The sequence below is a fragment of the Artemia franciscana genome, chromosome 16 (genome assembly GCF_032884065.1).
Source record: "Artemia franciscana chromosome 16, ASM3288406v1, whole genome shotgun sequence".
NCBI lineage: Eukaryota > Metazoa > Arthropoda > Branchiopoda > Anostraca > Artemiidae > Artemia > Artemia franciscana.
Window position 1 is genome coordinate 25480688 of NC_088878.1, and position 20649 is coordinate 25501336.

The 20649-nt window shown below is 35.1% G+C and overlaps 2 protein-coding genes and 1 long non-coding RNA gene across 4 annotated transcripts in view; 2 read left to right on the forward strand and 1 right to left on the reverse strand.

The window, feature by feature from the left end:
- The window catches only part of LOC136037271 (suppressor APC domain-containing protein 2-like), a 36083-nt gene extending 25074 nt beyond the window's left edge, over positions 1-11009 (forward strand). The window contains exons 4-6 of the mRNA XM_065719906.1: positions 4265-4408; positions 7110-7322; positions 10771-11009. Coding sequence (XP_065575978.1) covers positions 4265-4408; positions 7110-7322; positions 10771-10899 — 486 coding nt within the window. The 3' untranslated portion in view covers positions 10900-11009. The remainder of the gene's footprint in view (positions 1-4264; positions 4409-7109; positions 7323-10770) is intronic.
- LOC136037273 (uncharacterized) overlaps positions 5152-20649 on the reverse strand; it is a 26893-nt gene continuing 11395 nt past the window's right edge. For both annotated transcript variants that reach the window (XR_010619899.1, XR_010619900.1), the window contains exons 2-3: positions 13031-13862; positions 5152-5479 (exon numbers count right to left, since the gene is read on the reverse strand). This is a non-coding gene — a long non-coding RNA (uncharacterized LOC136037273). The remainder of the gene's footprint in view (positions 5480-13030; positions 13863-20649) is intronic.
- The window catches only part of LOC136036920 (putative SEC14-like protein 6), an 11004-nt gene continuing 5787 nt past the window's right edge, over positions 15433-20649 (forward strand). The window contains exon 1 of the mRNA XM_065719299.1: positions 15433-15700. Within this exon, the coding sequence (XP_065575371.1) occupies positions 15696-15700 (5 nt within the window). The 5' untranslated portion in view covers positions 15433-15695. The remainder of the gene's footprint in view (positions 15701-20649) is intronic.

Genomic DNA, 20649 nt, shown 5'->3' on the forward strand with positions numbered 1-20649 from the left:
TAAGTTAACCATAAGACACTGATGCCATTGAACAAATAACTTGACTCTCCTAGATTTATCTCGATTCTAGTTTAAAGAGCAAGTACTTACATATTAAACATACTATGATTTGTGGCATAAACTCTGTTTTATTTTGGTGCTCTATAGGCATAAGATAAGATGTTTATTCCAAACATTTCTATCACATGCCCTGACAGGCCGAATTCGAAGTTTGGAGTAAAAAAAAATCAAACAAAATTTGTAAAAAGATTGAATAACACGTAAAACTAATTAAACACTTTTCTTCCCAGACTTGTCAACAAACTTTGTTTGGAAGAAGAGAGTATGGAATCTTTTTTGAAAATTACTTGCAGAGCTCTGTTTGAATTGATTCCATTTTCTCTGACTCTTCCCGGGAGATCACAGAGTACCAAACTGAACCAAGCATATTTAAGATGAGGGTGGAGTAAGATGAAAATTACTCATCCAATGAAGATATAGAAAACTGTTTTTTTTTCGAAGCAGCATTAGAACATTAGATTTTCTATTGGCTGATTCGTCTAACGTTTTGTCTGTAAAATGCATTATTGGAACAGCGCTATGCTATAGAAAAATAGAGAGGGTCTACTGAAAAATGAACTGTTCTAATAGATGGCGTCTATGTATTAACAATAAAATGAGATATTTTTTTCTTTCATTATTGCTTGATGCCCTAAATCAGAAAGTAATATATATCTAATGTGTTTTAGTTGTCGATATTTGATTTAAGCATAAGTAAAATTTTCTGTTGAGAAGATGGTGCAGTTCAATAGATGGTATTCGCAAGGAAACAGAAAATCTTCTAGCCTACTCTTACTGCCGCTTCGTGACCCTAACCTTGAAAAATCGATATACTTTTATTTTAGATGTCAAGGCTTTTTGAGATGATCTAAGGCTTGGAGTGTTAATTTTTTTTTTTTTTCAAAAAGCTTGAACTTTTAACTCAACAGACGATTCAAACAAGCTTGAATGCCTATGTCTTTATTACTCCAAACTATGCTATATAATTTATATCTATACTATACTATACTGTAAATCTATGCTGTAAACTTTTTTCCCTACACAAATTCAGCATATATGCATGAAACATGTTGTTTCTTTTTACAAAAATAAGAAAAATATTGATGGTCTATTGAAAATTGAGTTGTTTAAATAGATGGCGCCTGTGTATTCACAATAAAATGAGATGTTTTTCTCTTTCATTATTGCTTGATGCCCGAAATCAGAGAGTAAAAATCTAATGTGTTTTAATTGTCGATGTTTGATTAAGCATGGATATTTGTTCAAAAAGCCATTCTGTCTTTATTACTCTAAACTATGCTATATACTTTATATTTACACTGTACTATAAATATTTTTTCTCTGTACAAATTCAGCATATGTGCATGAAAAAGGTTGTTTTTTTTACGGAAGTAATTTGATCATAAGTTGAATAGTTTTTCCATGCAAAATCCAAATTAGCTATGCGAATATTATTGCCAACCGAGGAAATATAATATACGGGATTTGACCAAGCTTTGGGCCAAATTCTGCAGCCAATCTGTTCTCTATACTTCAGATCTTAATGACATTACTCCCCTCTCTATTATAAGAGCCAATAAGAGTAGAGCTCCTTTAGACTAAGAGAGATATAAAAGAAGACTTGTGTTTGAAAAAACCTAACTTTAACCCACCATCTGCGACCATTCTGTTCTTTATGATTTATATCTTTTCCTTTTTCTTTAAAATTTTAATTTAAATAGACCCAGGGTAAAAAATTTCTTCTTTATGTTTCACCTTGGACGAAAAACCAGTTTTATATGAGTAATTTAAACGTTTCCAGTATAATATCAAGGTTAGTGGTATGGCATAGAACCGTCTCATAGAACGTCGCGTTTATCTTCTCGCCTTTGTCCTAGCTGATTTTTCGTTGATTAGGTATTTTAGTCCTTTTGTATCTTATTATTACTCCATAATTATGCCATTTTTATATTTTTGGATTATAAATAAAATATATATAATTAAAACTAAATGAAGTTAACATGTTGCCAACGACATAGATCCCTAACTTGCTTGATGCAAGTTGTTTAAATAAACGAGATCGTTTATTTACAAGATATTGATATTCCGCATTCTTTTAAAGTCCTGTTTTAGCAATCAAACGGCATGATTAAATGTCTTGAAAGTCAAGACATTGATTAAGTGTCTTGAAAATGTCAATGAGTAAAATGTCTTGAAAGGAGACATTTATTTCAGTTCTTGCCTTTGACATAAAAGAGAGGGCTTCCTATTGTTTCCGGCCTCAATTGGTCCTCTTAATGGTAATGTCAGTTGAAATTACATTCAGTATGGCGAAATTATCTTCCTTCTTAGCTTCAATCTTTTAAGAAAAATTCTCTTTTTTTTTCATCTATAGTTTTACCTATTATCAATCTTATTATTATAATATATCCTATTATCACTTATAATATTATCCTATTATCACACTGCATGCATAAATAATCCTTAAGATCACCGTTCAACCATGCACCAAAATCATTCATTTTTAAAAAATCACAAAATCATTCATTTTTTAAAGCACCAACGATACAAATTTTAATATATTATCAACGTTAAATAAAATCTTTTTCTCTGCCGCTTTCACATACAAACTTTATAAACAGGTCTATCATCCTATGCTTCAAAATCTCATCATCAATCAAAAATCCTATGGTTAATCCTACCAGTAGCAGTTTTAGGGCTTATAGTCTGGGGGAGGGCAAGGTATACCATAGGAGTGTATAAATACAGAATGAAAGGAATCTAATGTCATATGTCGGAAAAACTGGGGGGTATCTGCCCCCTGCCTAAAACTGCCACTAAATCCTACTGAAAACTCTCCACACAAATTATTCATTGCTTTTTTCCATTTTTCATATTCTTTACATTTTACAGCATAGTGAAAATCGCTCAATTGCATAAAATAGTTTTAATTACTCGTTAGACGATCTATACCTCCCATTTGTAAAACAGCGAAAAGAGATAAAACGGTTTATTTAATAAGGAAGAATTGATTAATAAAATTCATAATTGACTTAAATAATTTCTTAGACTATACATCATTTCCATTTACAAATTAAATAAATGAAAATATAGAAAAAGGGAGTATAATCGTTTGTTTTTTTTATTTATATGTTTTGTTTAATTTTGTTAATTTTTTATATAATTTTTTTTGTTGGCAAAAGCTTTCGGAGGTGAATTCGAAATATATGGACCTATCTTATTATTAAAAGTTTATTTGTTTTTGTATTCTCTGCTGCCTTATATAGTACTATTTTTTATATGTCTATTTCTTCTCTCTGATAATTGACATAAAAAAATTTTATTACCTCCCATAAAAAGCCTCACTTGTCTGTGGGGCGTGTAGGGGAACAAATCTATGAGGAAAAATTAACTTTTCATAACGACTGTGGAATTATTATTTGACAATAAGAACGATGTTTTTATCGAAATATTTTTCTCATTGTTTTTCGCTTAAGTAGGAGGATGCGGCACAAGACTCTGTAAACCGTCAGTTCTAATTTCCGTTTCGTGGTCCTTAAACTAGGAAGTGCAATTGGGGCTGGGGACCAGCCATCCTGTGCTTTCACACACCCTTCCTGTTTACCTTCCCCAGGTTTCTCCAATATCTATTTAGAGCTGGGTTGACTCGGACTGTACCTGCTAAGTCAGGCCGCTGACTCTCGTTCCAAACCAAATAACCAGCGACATCAGGAGCTGAACCCTTGTCCTTACATACACAGACTTGAGAATCTAGCGTGTTATTCTTTTCGTATAAAAATGTCTTGTAAAATGTTCCCTCTTACTAATGTCGTTTAGCAAGTAAAAGATTAAGGAGGATTTATAAAAATAATTGGGAGAAAGTTGTAACGGTGAAAAAACTTCATTTCCGAACTTAGGACCTTCATCTGGTATATTTTGAGAAGGTGTGTAATAGCAAAACTCCTCCCAAGTAGCAACAGAGGTTCTGCAGTCGTTGTCTGGCGAGCCTCTGTATTTCATTTTCTTGCTTTCGGTGTTTTTTTTCTGTTTTTTTTTTTTGTTTTTTTTTTTTTTTTTATTCATATTTGTTTTCAAAAGTTGAAAAAAAATCGCGTGTTTTATTACCGCAGAGAGCTTGTGCCTGACAGAAATGCCACAAAGGATTGCTTTGGCTAATCTTAGCTCTCTTGGATTTTTTACCTAACCTCATTTGAGGTTTTGTTTTTAAGTCTGACGTGTGTTTCAGCTACGTCGTGTCGAATTGATTGAGAAAGAAAGACAAGCTGTGAAGCTTGGTCTAGAAGCTGTTGAGAAAGCAAGATTACATTTTCAAAGAGAGCTAATGGAGCTTCAACAGCAAATCCGAAGTCTTGGACAGTCTCAGGTTCTTGTAAGTACCTTTTACTCACCTTTAAGAAGGGGGTGGCTCCTTAATACTTGCTGCAACGTATTACCTGTACGCCAAATGGGAGGCTCCTAAGATTTCTAGTGACTTTTGGCCAGAAGCCTTTGGGAGGAGGGGATAATTCGAAGCTTTGATGCTGAAAATTCGCCCTTTTTAAGCTTGACAGCATCCACCCCCTCCGAAAAATGTTCCACGACTCCCATTCGCTTTAGCGGAATTAATTTACGAAAGTATAACAGTTCAAAATAGGGATGAAACCTTTTAATCGACAGTGAATAGAATCTATGAAGTTATCTATGAATTAATTTACACTACAAACGTTGTAAATTTTTTTCTAACAATCTTAAAGGGAAGAAAGAGCCATATTAGATTATCGTGAGTGCGTTAATCAAATAGAGAATTGGATGATTCAGGAATTTTATAAGTTTCATGAGTTTATACTTTCATGTTTATTATGCTTTTCATTTTTATACTAGGGGTATATTAGTATACCACATTTCCGTGGGGTATACTCCATGGTAATAGAAATAGTTATATTAGAATAAAATACACTATTGCAAATATAATGACCGCGAAGCCGTAGTCCCGTCTGTCGGTAAAAAAAAGCCGAAATAAATGATTTAAGTGTGTTTTCCTTGCTTTTAACCTTACACTTGTATTACAGAAACGGAAAATTGAAACGACAAGAATTTGGTTTGAAAAGCTTGTATTAACGCTAATAAGCTCCTATTTATTGCCTACTAATCATGTGTGTTTGTCTTAATAATACCATTTTTGGCTAGATTAAACTTAGCGGTAGGAACACTGCTGTTACATGTTTGTCAAATGCAAAGTTTGCATAGTTCCACATACACAAAACCATAGAATCTGACACAATCACAGTATAGAGTCTGAATATTTTCTGGTAGATGGGGCTGTATTTTAAAATTCTACTAAAAAAAAAAACAGCTTTAGTCTTTTAAACCTTAAAACTATGATTTACTTAGAATCTTCGGGCATTTGGAACATTTATCCTCCTCCGTCACATCGACCCTGTGGGCGGGTTTACTTCAATACCTAAAATTTAAAAATTTAATCTAAATATTATAACCTGAAAACCTACTGCCAAGTTTGGCTGTAGTAATTCAACAGCTGTTTTATATTTAAAAAAAAAACTAGCTTTATCTAAAATTTTAAAGCCTTGAGGTTTCGCTGTATTAATTCAACAGTTGTTTTGGATTAAAACTAACTCTATCTAAAATTTTAAAGCCTTGAGGTTTGGATATGGTAATTCAACAGCTGTTTTGGATTAAAAAAATTATATCTAAAAATGTAAAGCCTTCAGGTTTGGCTATATTAATTCAACAGCTTTTTGAATAAAAAAAAAAACTGTATCTAAAAATTTAAAACCTCAAGTTTTGCTGTTAATACAGCTGTTTTGTATTTTAAAAAGACTGACTTTATTTAAAAATTCAAAACCTCGAGAATTGGCTTTAGTAATTCAACAGCTGTTTTGAATTTTAAAAAGAGCTCGTCCTTACGAGCTTTGCGTCTGACTTTAAATGAAGTAGGCTGAGTGAGTTGATTTACTCCATTTTCTAGTACCTTATTTGGATCTTGGGATACTCTTAGTTTTAGTTTTGATATAAAAAAAAAATATTTTATCTCTGTTTTGTTGTTTAATTATTTAAGAAATGAACTATGGGTGTCAATTTTTGTGATTGCTTATCCTTAGTTGCCATATACTGCGTTTTGAAGAAAACCGCAGCGATTTAGCCGAAGATTTTTACCAGCGCTTGTGCGGGAAAATGCAAATCCGCATGCGCTGAAATTTTCCAATGCGTGCGAGAAAATGTGCTAAGGTATTAAATGGATAGCTAATTTTAAATTGCTTAAATACCATAGTCTACAGATTACCATTCTTTACCTTTTGCATAGCAATAGTAGAAGTGTTACAGCTGTAAGTGGAAACCAACCTTCTGTAAGATAAAGTAAGAGTAGTTTCGGTTTTTCCACATCCTGTCTTCGATGTTTGAAGGATTTATGTGCTTTTTTCGCAAAATAAATGATTAGTTCAAATTACGCTTTTCTGTAAATCACAGCAAGTGATAAACTAAGGGTTAAAGATTAACTAAATAATTAATGAATCAAAAATTTGTGCGAAACCATGTCGTCCAGTAAAATGATCTGATAGCTATTTGCTCGTCCGTAATGCTTTATCAGCGCCAATTTAGGTAATTAGGTTGGGACCAGGTACCGAATCATTGTCAATCAATTGAATTATTTCGATTTTTTTTCGCTTAAAACGGAAATTTATATCTCTTGAACCGGAGTTTATAAGTACATAAAATCATGTAATATAATATTTAAGCTACATGTACTGAGTAATATTTTTTCCCAATCATGGCTGTTTGCTACTACTTCCTGTGGAGTAAACATGCCTCTGCAAATGCAACAAGTCAATAAAGACTCATTAGAGGAAATTAGATTTAGAAATCCCCTTTAATTTTGAGGGGAGATTTTTAGTTTTTCCTGTTTCAGGAAAATTTTTAGTTTTTAATCCTTTTCCTTTCTATAATAAGTGTTTTTTTTTTACTAATTTCCAGAGTTTTCTTTTCTTAATCAGCTTGTTTCCCTTGTTTCCTGTTTCATGGAAGAAGAAAAAGAAAAAAAGAATTAAACTAAAACGTTCTTTTTCTCATTTCAGGAGCCCCTATCTGAAGCCCAGAGGGAGCGACTAGACTTTAAAATAAGCCGGATTGAAGATGTCACTCGTCAGCTAAATATGATCCGCGACCACCAGTTTCCGTCTCATTTTAACTTGGCCGTAAGATCCTCAGCTCCTCCCCCTCCTAGGGATTCGTCAGAGGTTTCCAGAGTTGTTGAAAGACTTAAAGATCAAAATCATCAGCTGACACAGGTAAGCTACGTTAAATATGCTAGAAACGTTTGACACCAAACAGCTTAATGTATGGCTTTCTTTTTCATCTGTAATTGTTTTGGGGAAATCAAAGACTCCTAATATTTGGTCTTTTATAAAAAAAAAGCGTTGTCAAATTTAACCAATTGCTTTTGCTTATTTTTATACTGTTCCACGTGGCAATACTGACGAAAAGGTGAAATAGCTACGTTAGATACTTTGACCTTTGATCAAATGAAAGTCAAAATTGTGCTACTGCCATACACTAGTCAACAAAGAAGAAGGTTTTACAAGCGCTTGTTTCAATTTGCCTGATTCCCTGGGATTCTTTCTTTACCAAGTTCCAGCTAAGAAAAAACTGAAGGTGTTTTTCTAGGTGTGATATATATTTATCGTATAGGATAATAAAGGAACACCGAAGTAAATTTCAAGGCTCATAAAAGTAAGAGACTAACAAGATCTAGTGGATGATCTAGATCTTACTTAGCAGGGGAGTAATTTGCTATGGGTCAGGGGGTAACTGTCCCCTCCAGACTCCAGTTTGCCCCCCCCCCCCACCAGCTAAAATTTAGTTTCTTCAAAAATCTTCTGAAAACTAAGATAAACCTGCATAACCAACAGGTCAGTTTTCTTTAGTATATCTTTGCCTATATGGTACTATATGGCTCATTTTTCAGTTTTTGCTGTTATTTTCTCTTGATTTTGGAAAATTGGCTCCAACTTTGCCCCCCCCCCCAGGATTTTGATAAAATTACGCCATCGGTACATAGTAGTACTTTTTCATCTAGGGGTTCAGCATAGAAGAACTGAGGAAGTATAACTATGACGGTTTTGGTCCTTAAGACACCTCCCGTCAATTTTCCATTAATTCATAGCCCCTGCATCCACGTTTGATTGTTGCTTTCAGTCTTATATGACTTATTTATTATTTGCTATAAGACATCTCTCGTCAATTTTCCACCAATCATAGCCACTGCATCGACGTTTAGCTGTTGCTTTCAGTCTTTTGTGAGCCCAAGCGTTATTTATTATAAGACACCTCCCGTGAATTTTCCACCAATCATAGCCACTGCATCGACGTTTAGTGTTGGTTCCAGTCTTTTATGGACCCAGACGTTATATATTATCTATTAAAAAACACCTCCCGTTAATTTTCCACCAATCATAGCCTCTGGATCCACGTTTTATTGTTGCTTTTAGTCTTTTACGGGCCCAAAAGTTATTTATTATTTATTGTTAGACACCTCTCGGCAATTTTCCACCAAACTTAGCCGCTGCATCGACGTTTAGTTGTTGCTTTCAGTCTTTTGTGGGCTCAAACGTCATTTATCATTTATTATAAGACACCTCCCGTGAATTTTTCACCAATCATAGCCTGTGGATCCACGTTTAATTGTTGCTTTCAGTCTTTTACGGGCCTAAACGTTATTTATTATTTATTGCAAGACACCTCTCGTCAATTTTTCACCAATCATAGCCACTGCATTGACGTTTAATTGTTGCTTTCAGTGTTTTACGGGCCCAAACGTTATTTATTATTTATTATGAGACACCTCCCGTCAATTTTCCACCAATCATAGCGACTGCATCGACGTTTTGTTGTTACTTTCAGTCTTTTATGGGCCCAAACGTTATCTATTACTGTTTGATTTTCTCTATTGTGATTAAATTTTGTTTTATTCAAGATAAGTAGGTTTTCATCTGTAAAGCCAACTAAAACGGAATCGATAAAAACGTTCTTTTGAAACAATTATATATTCTATTTCTTATTTCATTTCCTTTTATTTCGAGTTTTTCATAGGCGTTTGAGGTGTCCCTTAAGCGCCTTGCAGTGAAAATAATCCTTAAATAATATGCAGCATTTGAGATCCAGGAAGTCTGTAATTTTGACAAAAAATGTATTCTGTTAGGAAAACTGGCTATTGAAAGCTAAGCTCGTCAAACCTCATGATGTATTGATAGAAAGTCTATGGAAAGTTATCTAGAACTACTGGTGAAGAAAAAAAAGAGAAAAATAGTAAAAGAAAAGAAAGTAGAAAAAAGAAGAAGAATTAATGGCAAACGAAAGAAAAAAAGAGTTATTAGTTTTATTGCCAGAGGAGGGCTCATGCTATACTCGTTAGGGATGATCATTGAAAAATAATGCTATTAATCAGCTGAAAAAAGCAGAGACTGATTGCCTGAGACCAGAAAGTCCCCCCTCGTCCTTCTGCCCACACATGGAACTGGTAAAAAGCTTGCAGTCAGAGGCCGATAATGCAAATAAAATAAATTTTAAAGTATAAATTTTTTAGCTTTTTTGACGGTTTATTGGGGAAATTTAAATATATCGCTTTGAAATTCTAATACTGGAAATTTACCAAGTTTAACGTATCAGAAGCTTAAAAGCATCGGAACTGAGTAGCAGCAGAAGCCAGTAGAGTAAGGAAATGGGTTTATATTTAGAGAAGGTGGTAAACGTCCGTAAAACTAGAGTTGATCTTAATAAAAATTACACCTTCAATGGAAAAATTTCATTGATTTCTAGTAGAGAAGTTTCAAACCTCTGTCAGGCAGAATACAAAATTTCGTATCTGGGAAGGGTGATTATAGATGTGTGTTTATTTCTTTTTCTTCACTAGGGTTATTCAGGTCGACATGGAATAGTCATTAGAGTATTAGAAGAGGGCTCTTTTGAACGGATATTTGTATTAAAATATCCTTTTAAGCAACAAAAGAGATAGCGCCACACCCTAGTTTTTTTGTTGTTGTTTTTTTGTTGGTTCTTTTTTTTTTTTTTTTTTTTTTTGCCGCCCTAAATTACTAATTTGGACTTTTAAATTTAATCTCTTATTTCTGATACTGCAAGCATATACTCTTTTTAGATGAATGAATACTATTGGTAAATAAATATGAATAAAGGTATTAGTATAACTCAGAAAAGAATTTAATAGAATTATTTGCTGCCTAAGAATAGTAACAATACTACTTCACTAACGCCTTATTGCAGCACCAAGTCAGGTGAGGGTAAAGCAGCCGTGCATGCTCCTCATTCATCTCAATCTACTTGAAGCTTTACTCTTTACCCACCTCTCATGAAGTTTCAAATTCCTAATAAATGAACGAATCCACAAATCTCGAGCCGATTTTTTGGCACATGGGTAGAACCTTTCAAAAGCGGTGGGGACCGGGGCAGCTGCCTCGGGTGCCTTGGGTGGGGGGTTGCCCACTTTGATCAATCTTTGATTCGGCTGTTTTGCTGATATTTGAGTCTGGAGGGGGGTGTGTGCTGTAATAAATTTTTCCCCGGGTTCCACCAAACCTAGAAATGGCTCTGCCTATGGGTCATTTACACCCATCCCTTGGGCCACCACTTTTCTAATGCTGCGTGCGGGCTAGAATTAATCATCTATATCAATCACCTATAGATAAAACTGTTTCTTTTTTTTATGGTGGAAATATTTTTTAGGAAGTGAGCAGAAAGAGTGAGTTAATCACAATACTTCAAAAGGAAAAGGCGGCTCTAATTCGAGATCTCCTACAAAGCAAGTCTAATCCTCAATTCCCTCGAAAAGGTGAAGATAACACTTTTATTTGATATTGATCTTAGTTTTTGGCAATACTCAACTAGGTCTAGGCTATACTATTTTCTCATTGTAGGTAAACATTTTCTAATTTATACAATAAAATTTTATCTTATTATCATGAGTTGTCTATGTGTGTTTCTCTTTCAGCTAGTTCGATTCCTTAAAAGACCAAGGACGGTGAAAATCAAGTCTGATTGTTTGAATCTATTTGGTGGAATCTTACCCAACCATATATTTACATCAGCCCAACCTATAAGCACCAGGGACAGTAAAAATTAAATCTGATTGTTTCAGTTATTTTAGTGGACATATTCCTAACTGTACATGTAGCCTACCTCGGTAAATGTTTACTTTCGTTCCAAGTGCTCTAAAGTGCGTATTACTTGCATATAGCAAGATTCTAAGGATCACATATTGTTTCCTTGTCATTATTAGAGAAGCGCATCCACTTCTGGTTGACCCTCCTCCTCCATGGGGCAAACTAAAAATGCATAAAGTGGGCTTGCTTACAGATAACATTACCTATAGAGCGAAGCATACTAGTCCATGAGCCCCGCGGCCATTGGGGCGAAGTCTGTATTCTATATTTATTCAACAAAGAGGGATAAAACTAAAAAAACGAGGTTTATTAAATAAATATAGAATACAGACCTCGCCCCGCTGCCCAAGGGGCTCATGGACTAATATGCTTCGCTCTATAGGTAATGTTACCTGTAAGCAAGCGCACTTTATGCATTTTTAGTTTGCCCCATGGAGGAGGAGGGTCAAACAGAAATGGATGTGCTTCTAGAATTAGCATTTCTAAGTGCTCTAAACTGGAAACTATGTTGCTTCGCTGCATAGTTTCCACTTTAGAGCACTTGGAATGAAAGCAAACATTTACCCCTACCTCAACCCAGCCTCTAAGTACCAAGGAAAGTAAAAATGAAATTTGATTGTTTGAATTGATTAAATAGAAACTTACCCAACAATACATGTACCTCAACCAAACCTTTAAGCACCAAGGACAATGGCAATGAAATCTGATTGCTTGAATTGTTTTAGTGGAAACTTACCCAATCATATATGTACCTCAACCCAACCTCAAAGTACCAAGGACAGTGAAAAGGAAATCTGATTATTTTAACTGATCAAGTGGAAACTTGCCCAACCATACATGTACCTCAACCTAAGCTCAAATTACCAAAGACAGTGAAGATGAATTTGGATGTTTGAATTGTTTTAGTGGAAACTTAGTCAAATAATATATATTTTTAAAAATAGCGAAAATCAGGAATTCGGTTTTAATAAAAATGCCCTCCATATGCAGTTTCTGGTAGTTGTGGGTGCCAAATTAAAAAGAAAAAAGAAACGTGGGTGAAAATCATCAACACAAACAAGCCATAAACATATGGCACCAAACACCTTAGGCAGAAGTAGCTTTTCTTTGAAAGTATAATTGTCTTTGGGACTCAGCACATTGTTAATGTTTGAAATTTAACGGACGAAAAGTTTCGTAAGATTCAACTTATTAGTTATACTTATTCATTTCCACGGTATAAAGTGGCAATACTGATGAAAGTGTGGCACTGCCTTCCCTAAAAATTTCATATTTTTATAATAATAAAAAGAAAAATCACAGTTTTTAGGTATGAATAGACCTAAAAGGGGTCTAAGAGGCGAAAAAGAGTTTCATTTTGATGTCCTTGGCACTTTATGAGTTGCACTTTGAATTGTGTGTGTCATGATATAGGGAATTTGACCCCCTCTCCCCCTGAAATTTTTGTCCAACTGGTAAAAACGTAGCAAAAATATATATAAACAAACTTTTGGTGCATTTCTTAAAAAAATTTCATTGTACCCCCCTCCCCCGAACAAAATCCAGGATGGGTCTTCCTTTAAGGGACTCATTAATAGAGCTTCACTCTGATAAGAATTTTAAATATATATGTCAATGGGAAGATCATTGGGATTTTAAATGCGTTAATGTTAGGTATGGCAAAGAAAGGGAATGGAAAATTGATTTTGACGTTAAGAAAGATGGACACTTGTACTCACCATTCCATTATAGGAATATGATCAATTATTTTATCTCATTACCGAAAATCTTAAAGTGAAGACCTTTGATAAACACTTATACAACAATTTCATATTTAAACTCACGTGATGTTGCCAAAATTCTTCGGTGCCTCTAGTCAATTTAGACTAAAACAGTGTTGCCGTATATATAATACATCTGAGTGGCTCCTCACTTTCCTCCTTGTAGAAAAATGAGATTATGGGCTCATGAAACTAATGTTGTAATCTCGAAAATAGTGTAACTCAGCATTTGACCATAGCTAATTCTGAATCATGCTTGTACACGGACTGTGCAGAGATTCTTCTAAAATTGGCTGAGAGAACCCTTACGAAAATTCGAAAATTTGGGCTCAGTAATATATTCTTAATATCTTCAGACCGGGAAATGGTATGAAACAGCGAGTAGAACTCGCTGTTTCAAGCCAAAGTACCCCGTCCCAAAACAAATGTCAGGTCCATATCGCCATGAAGTATAAAATTGCCTTGTCCAAATTCATTCAAAGCTCATGAATCCTCAGCAATGACCTCATTAGAACTCTTTCCGCTATAATGTATACGTAATAATTCTCATATGTTGTTAGCGTAGCCCTGGTAACAGGGAAAAGCAAAATTGAGGCTATCGATCCCAGCATTTGCAAAACTATAATGTAACATCCATACGTGTGTATCAAATCTATAACAGTAATATCCCGTAAACCTATTCCAGTAATTAATTTTCCCCTTTCGTTTGAAATGTTTCCAGAGATTGGAGACACGCAATCCGTAGATAATCGATCCAAAAAGTGTGCAGAGATTTCTCCGTGCGGGAGACATTCCATAGAATTTGTTTTCTGAAACAAAGTGTTTGGAAGGGTTTCTTAGCACATCTGGTTAAGCAGCATTCCATTGGGGAAATCTCTGATCTTGCGTTCGATTCCTACAATGAAAAAAAAAATATTTGGATTGTAAAGGTTTCCTGGGGGATTTTCTTGAAGAATATGAAATCTTGAAGAAAAAGCTTCTCGATGAAAAGAAAAAAACCTTGAAGAAAATAAATGAAAAATATCTTGAAGAAAAGTCGCCTTAAAAGAAAAAAACGTATTGAAAAAAACATATCTTGAAGTATTACGTAACACCCACGTGTGCGCTGTCCACAGTTACAACTGGGGGTTCCCAAGTACCCTAAGGTCTAAGAAGTCGCTCAAGATTACTTCATTCTCAATACAGGTAGACATTTCCTATTACGTAACATACAATATCCTTTCACGCAACAATCAACTCCCCGTTACTTAAGAAGCAACTCCCTATTGCGTAACAGGCAACTCTCCATTACGTCACAAATTGCTTAACAACCCAAGAAATCTTAAGGAAAACATTTGCATAAGCAAACAAACAATTCCTATTACATGACAAACAGGTGTACTGCACCATTACGTAACATACCGGTGTACTATAGTGCTTCACAAAACCCAGGTGTGCGAAATAACATCTTGAAGGGCTAGTAGCTCCAATAGTATACCCCCTATCCGTGTCTTGAAAAGCCTTATAACATCACTACTTATAGTACTATAAAATAATAACAATATCTTTATGGTGCCAAATGGCTTATCTTTTTTAGGTTTTACTGTCATTTTCACTTCATATGGAAAATTGGCTCCAAATTTGCCCTCCCCCAGGATTTTGGCGAAATTACGCCACTGTTTGCAATGCCAAGATGTTCTTCCCTCAGGCCGAATCTTATGTGTCAGATAAACTTATTCCTTGTAAATAAGCGTATTATTTCCACACTGTGACTTTACAAATTCTGAAGCCTGTCAACTCCCACAAAATTATTCTTCATTACTTGAGTTACAAGATCATATTTAGATTATATTACAAAATTATAAATAAGATTTTACTAATTCAAGCTTTTCTTTTCTATTTCAATACTGTTTTTGATACAATGCTGCACTCTTTCATTTGAAAACTAATTTCTTAGTGTCCCAACAGTTTTTAGAAGGTAAGTTTTGCTGTGCAATTATCGCGGGTAAGTTTTCAAGGGTGAAATTTCCCTTTAGAGCAAGTTAAGTATGGCTACTTATTTTGGGAATTGTCTCGGTGCGATTTTTCGAAATCTTAGAGCTAGAATATCAAGCATCAGTTTTCCAGAATCAAGGTTTCCTTCGGGTAGAGTTTTCCAGGGACAAAGTTTTTTCGAGGTAAGTTTTCCAAGGGCTAAATTTCCAGCGGCAAGATATCCCTAGGGGATAATTTCCATGTACAGGGTTTTTAGGGGCAGGTCTTTCTGGGTAAGTCTTCATGCTATGATTTTATATAGGTTATACCATAGACAGAATGTATAGAGATGGTCAGGGCTGGTGGCAGAGGAGACAGAATTAAAGCCACAATATCTTATACACCTCGAAAAATAGCGTACAACCCCTTTGTTTAGCCAGGTACTAAGCCTTTAGGAAGTTTACTATCAGAAACCCGTGTCTTGACGTATTAGTGTGCCCAAAAATGTATTTTAAAGCATAAAAAGAACGCCTGCCAAAAGAAGAGTAGTGTGTTTAAAGCTTTAAGTTAGATCTATATTGCCAAAGAAACGATTAAACGACGTTGCATAATTATCAGGCACCGACAGCAATCTTGTGTTCTCCAGCAAAGAAGTGATACTAGCCCTAAAATAGTGTAGGTGGGATTAAGCTCGAGTTATCTGATGGATGGATATTAGTTTTCATACAGTTGACAGTAATGAGTGACTTGGGAGAAACAACTAAAAGGAATATTAATGAGGTAAGTTATAATGGACTTTGGTAAGGGGTTATGCAGGAATTTATTGCTAGAGGGGTAAATTTACCAAAAAAGAAAAGTCCTGGAGAATTATTTGAACAAGATAGCCTATATAGGATTGTACGTAGTGTTAAGAAAACAATTCTTACTTTATAATGTTTAGAAAAATTGCAGTTAACAATAATGAGCTGCACTTTACACCTTCCCTTCCTGATTTGCCAATATCCAACCCAAACTGTGTATTTTGCCACTCTTATTTCGGTATGTTGCAACTCACCCCCCCCCCCCTTGGTTTGTAAATATCCAACCCAAACTATGTATGTGTCACTCTTGTTTCGGTACTTATGCATTATGCGAGAAACACACGAGAATTTGGATCGTGAACATGAGAAATTAGGCTGCCTGTTGTTCACGGTATTAATACTAGACAACTAGCTTCGGCTCGCTGGGAAAATACATTGGGTAAAATTCTAGTTAATTGACTTCTTGCTTTCTCAGAAAGGGTTTAGGTTAGGAAAATGAAACTTTCAGGGATGAATCTACAGACTAAAGTATGTCCCGGGAAGGTATTTTGAAGCAACTATCTCCACTCCTTCTTCCTCTAGAGGGCCCTGACCTTTGATGACCTTTAAAAAGATGTGTGTTATAAAAGTGAAATCTTGCAAAAAAGATCTTCTGCTTAATTGAAGCACAACAAAATTGTTTTCAGCTTCATAACTTTGCTCAGTTCCATTTTATAAGGTTTTAAAGATATGCAAATACATTTCCTAAATTTTGAAGAAAAAAAAACATTGATATGGCTCAAAATTCTACTCAAATAACAGGAATGGCGTTTTCAGAACTAAAAGCAGAGAAAAACTGAAAATTAAACTGAAATTAAATGAAAATTAAGGTAAAATGTTGTTTTGTCACAATTTCAATAGGTCATGTAGAAATTGTGACAATGTTGGCAAATTTCAGGGCCCTCTAGAGGGAGAAGGAGTAGAGGTGGGTACTTTAAAATACCTTCCCGGGACATACTTTAGCCTGTAGACCCATCCCTGAAATTTTCATTTTCTTAACCTAAACCCTTACCGAGATAGCAAGAAGTCAATTAACTAGAATTTTACCAATACATTGTAGCTATATTATAATTAAACATTTAATTTGTAATTTGGTTAGATTAGTTTAGGCTACATATTTAATATAAAGCGCTCTGTACTCCCCCCCCCCCTTCCATAATTCTTTGTTGTAGTTTTCGTAATTTTCTGTACATCCAGTGTTGTTAATAAACTATTATATCTTCTTCACATTTTGTTTTATTTCGTTAGCATTAACCAAACTTCACTTCTCGAGTGTTTGTCGTATAATGCATAAGTATCCTTGTTTCAACCCGTGAATTGAATCAACGCTGATGAAATCAAGAAACGGAAAAACAATTGGAAATATACAATTTGGGCTAACTATTGGCACATTAAGTGGGAGGGGGTAAATATAGTAGAATCAATTTCATAATGTGTTAGTTACGATTTTTTAGGTTTTTATGAAATAAGAGTTGAGTGGTTGGTGCGCTGGCGTGGGAATTCTGTGTCCAAGGGGCACGGGTTCAATCCCAGTTGTGACCAGTTATTCAGTTTGGGACGAGGGTCAGTGGCGTGACTCCGTAAGCTCAGCCAGAGTCGACCCAGCTCTAAATGGGCACCTGGAGAAATCTGGGGAAGGTAAGCAGGAAGGGTGTGTGAAAGCACAGGATGGTTGGCCCCCAGCCCCCCATTGCACTTCCTGGCTGAAGGGCCATGAAATGGAGATCAGCACCGCCGGTTTGGACCTTAAGGGTCTAGTGCCGTCTCACTTACACTTACACAATATCAGGTAGGATAAACATGACTATTTAAATAAGACCAACACTTGTCAAGTATTTAATCCTAATCTCATAAAAACTTATCACCTTTGTTACCCCTGACAATATTGGAGCCTAAAGTTCGTAGTTACATTCAGCTTCGGAAGGGCTTTAATTAGGTGAAGCTGCCTGGAATTTTAAACGAAATCAGGCTTTTAAAAAACGGTTTAAAATGAATCAGGGTAAAAAAATCGTTTTAAACAAATCGGGCTAAAATCATATTTTTGTCGTCTCTTACACGGGCAATTGTCCCTGCGGACAATTATCCCCTTGGAAATTCCCACATTTGGTGGGCCAAAAGGAAAGTAAGACAAATTAAAATAATGAAGATAATGAGGGCTTGGGGGCTGAGTTATCATAGCAGGGTAAATAGCGAGTAAATTTATAGTGAGTAATTACCTATGATAAATAGGGTAATTTTTTTACTGAGGACGGCCCTTGGACGTAGGGCCGACATATTCACTCAAATTAGATTTCCACTGTCTTACGAAAAGAATGCCTTATTGTTCTCCTTGTTTTTGATGTTTGTCATAACAGGGAAAATATTTTGAAAATATGAAATTAGTGACAACTTTTAAAAAGTTACCTAGGATGGAAGGTACAGGTTGGACCAAGAAATTCGAGTAATTACTTTTGGTGTGAGAAAACTGGTAGACAATTTTCCCAGAATAATGAAAATTGAATGTACACGTTTTTAGCCGACCAGGTCACCCCTTGCAATCGGGAACGCGTTCGCTAATCGTACATCAGAAGGTTTTCTCGTCTGCATTACCCTAAAAGGGATATTTTTTGGAGAGGGGGCAAGATGCTGTAGAAATGCAATTTTGATTATCTGGATGCATGATTTCTTTCGACTTACCTCTACCACTCATCCCGGGTAAGATTTTGAGATTCACTTGGCCTTCTACGCCCTTCAAAAAATTCAGCTTTTCCCCCTTAGCACTTAATGAGACAATACAGATATATTTTTTGATAACCTAGGTACGAATAATTTACTTTGTCTACACCGGTACTTCAACGTGAAATAAATCCTAGCCCTACTGGGGCTTGTAGTCTTAAAAATTTAACTAGATTAAAGACCAAATCCTTTGCACTCTTCTCATCCCAACAAATCAAGAATCAAAGCCCACTCCCCCTCAAAAACAAATCCCTAAAAGTTTCAAATTGATACCCAAAGCTATTTTCAGGATATTACCAGTGCATCGTTTTGATGACATGACATCATTTAGTGTCTTTTGATTTATCTCGACACATTAATTTGAATAGACTATAGATCCTATTGAAGCTTATAGTGCAAAACGGTTATTTGGATCGAAAAAACTTTTAGAGCCTCCCCTTCTTACCCCAATTCATAATTTGAGGTCCATTCGTCCCCCCTTACAATCCCTGAAAGTTTCAACTTGATGCTCTAAAATGTTCCCGAAAGATGACAAATAATCTACACCATTTTGAGAACCCGGCAACGCATAGTGTGTTTCATTTACCTTGGTATTTACCTATGCATAGATTATAAGTCTCGTGTGAGCTTAGAGTGCAAAAACAATTTGGTTGATCAGAGAAAAAAATCTTTAGCATCTTTCCCCCTAAGTCCAGCACTAAATTTGAGATGCTGTTGTCCCATACTCCCTTTTCCTTCTTTAGCAGTAACTGAATGTTCTAGCTTCATTTCCTAAGCCGTTTCCGAGATAATACAGAGATATGTTATTTTAATAACCTGGATACACAGAATGTTTTTCGATACACTTCTCTCCCTTCCCCCAAGTCAACATTTGTAATCCAGTTGACCCATCCAAATCCTGCCCTCTCCCCGTACTACCAACACTCCCTGAAAGTTTCAGTAGTATTCTAGTATGCAGTACGGAAGACAAACCCTTATTTGGGAGCCAAATATTTCGTATACTACAGACAGGACACGCGAGGCTTGCCTTACTTAAATGTCAGATGAAACTACTTAGGGTATATCTCTTTTGCATACTTCCATGAGAATCTCATTTGCATGCTAGCTATGAGGGCCTAGAAACCAGTCATAGCAATCAGATCCAATGTAGGGCTGGGTTTTCAATCTATTCATACTAGTAAGAAAGTAGAAATCAGAGAGAGAACAGTTTGAATATACTATTTGTCATCAAGTTTCTATTTGACAATTCATATTGGGAAAAATGAATGATTTTTTTACACTATTAGAAGTTGATAGTGGTCCTGGTAACAGCAGTTATACAAAAACAAGAGTACAAACGTAACAGTAGAAATTACAGGAGGATCTCGAATAAGCCTTGAATGGGATAATATGTATGCAAGATATGTGATATCATTGAGCAAATTCAAACTGGAGCAGTAGCTATGTTTTGCAGCAAAACTTTATATAGTGCATATACATAAACTTCAAGCTGCTTTTGCAAAAGTGAAATATATTGAAGACAATAAGTTGAATCATTAAGTAGAAAATGAGTGATATATGGTTTTCATTGTGTAATAAAAATGTTTCTAAATCGAAAATGTTTTTCTTGTTAGATATTTTTAGTAGGTTACCGTTATTCTAGAAATATTCTTAAAGTAGAAAGAATCTTAGTTAGTCTTTAGTCAACTGTGTGAATGCTAGGATTTATCGATGGATTTGAGAAACAAAAATCATGCAGAATCTTGTGATTTTGAAAAAACATTCGATTCTAGAATATGATTTTCTAGAGTTATCTCTTCAAAGGGAAATATTTTCTCAAAGAATGCTTGACGATATTATAAGAATTATTCTCCGTCTTTGGACTATTGTATGGAACTTTTATGTTGTGGTCTAAACGCATTTACTAAATTTATTGACATATTAATTGAAACAAAATGATATTGTGGATTTGCTTTTGAGCACTACCTTCAAATTTCAATGATGAATCAAGGCCCTATCAAAGTAATTTTTTTCGTGAGAACAATGGATAAATCTACGACTTAGAAGATTTTGTTCAGAAACATTCAATTGAATTGTGATGTTACTCGATTACTCCCCTCTCTCTCTCTCTCTCTCTCTCTCTCTCTATCTCTCTCTCTCTCTATCTCTCTCTCCTCTCTCTCCTCTCTCTCTCTC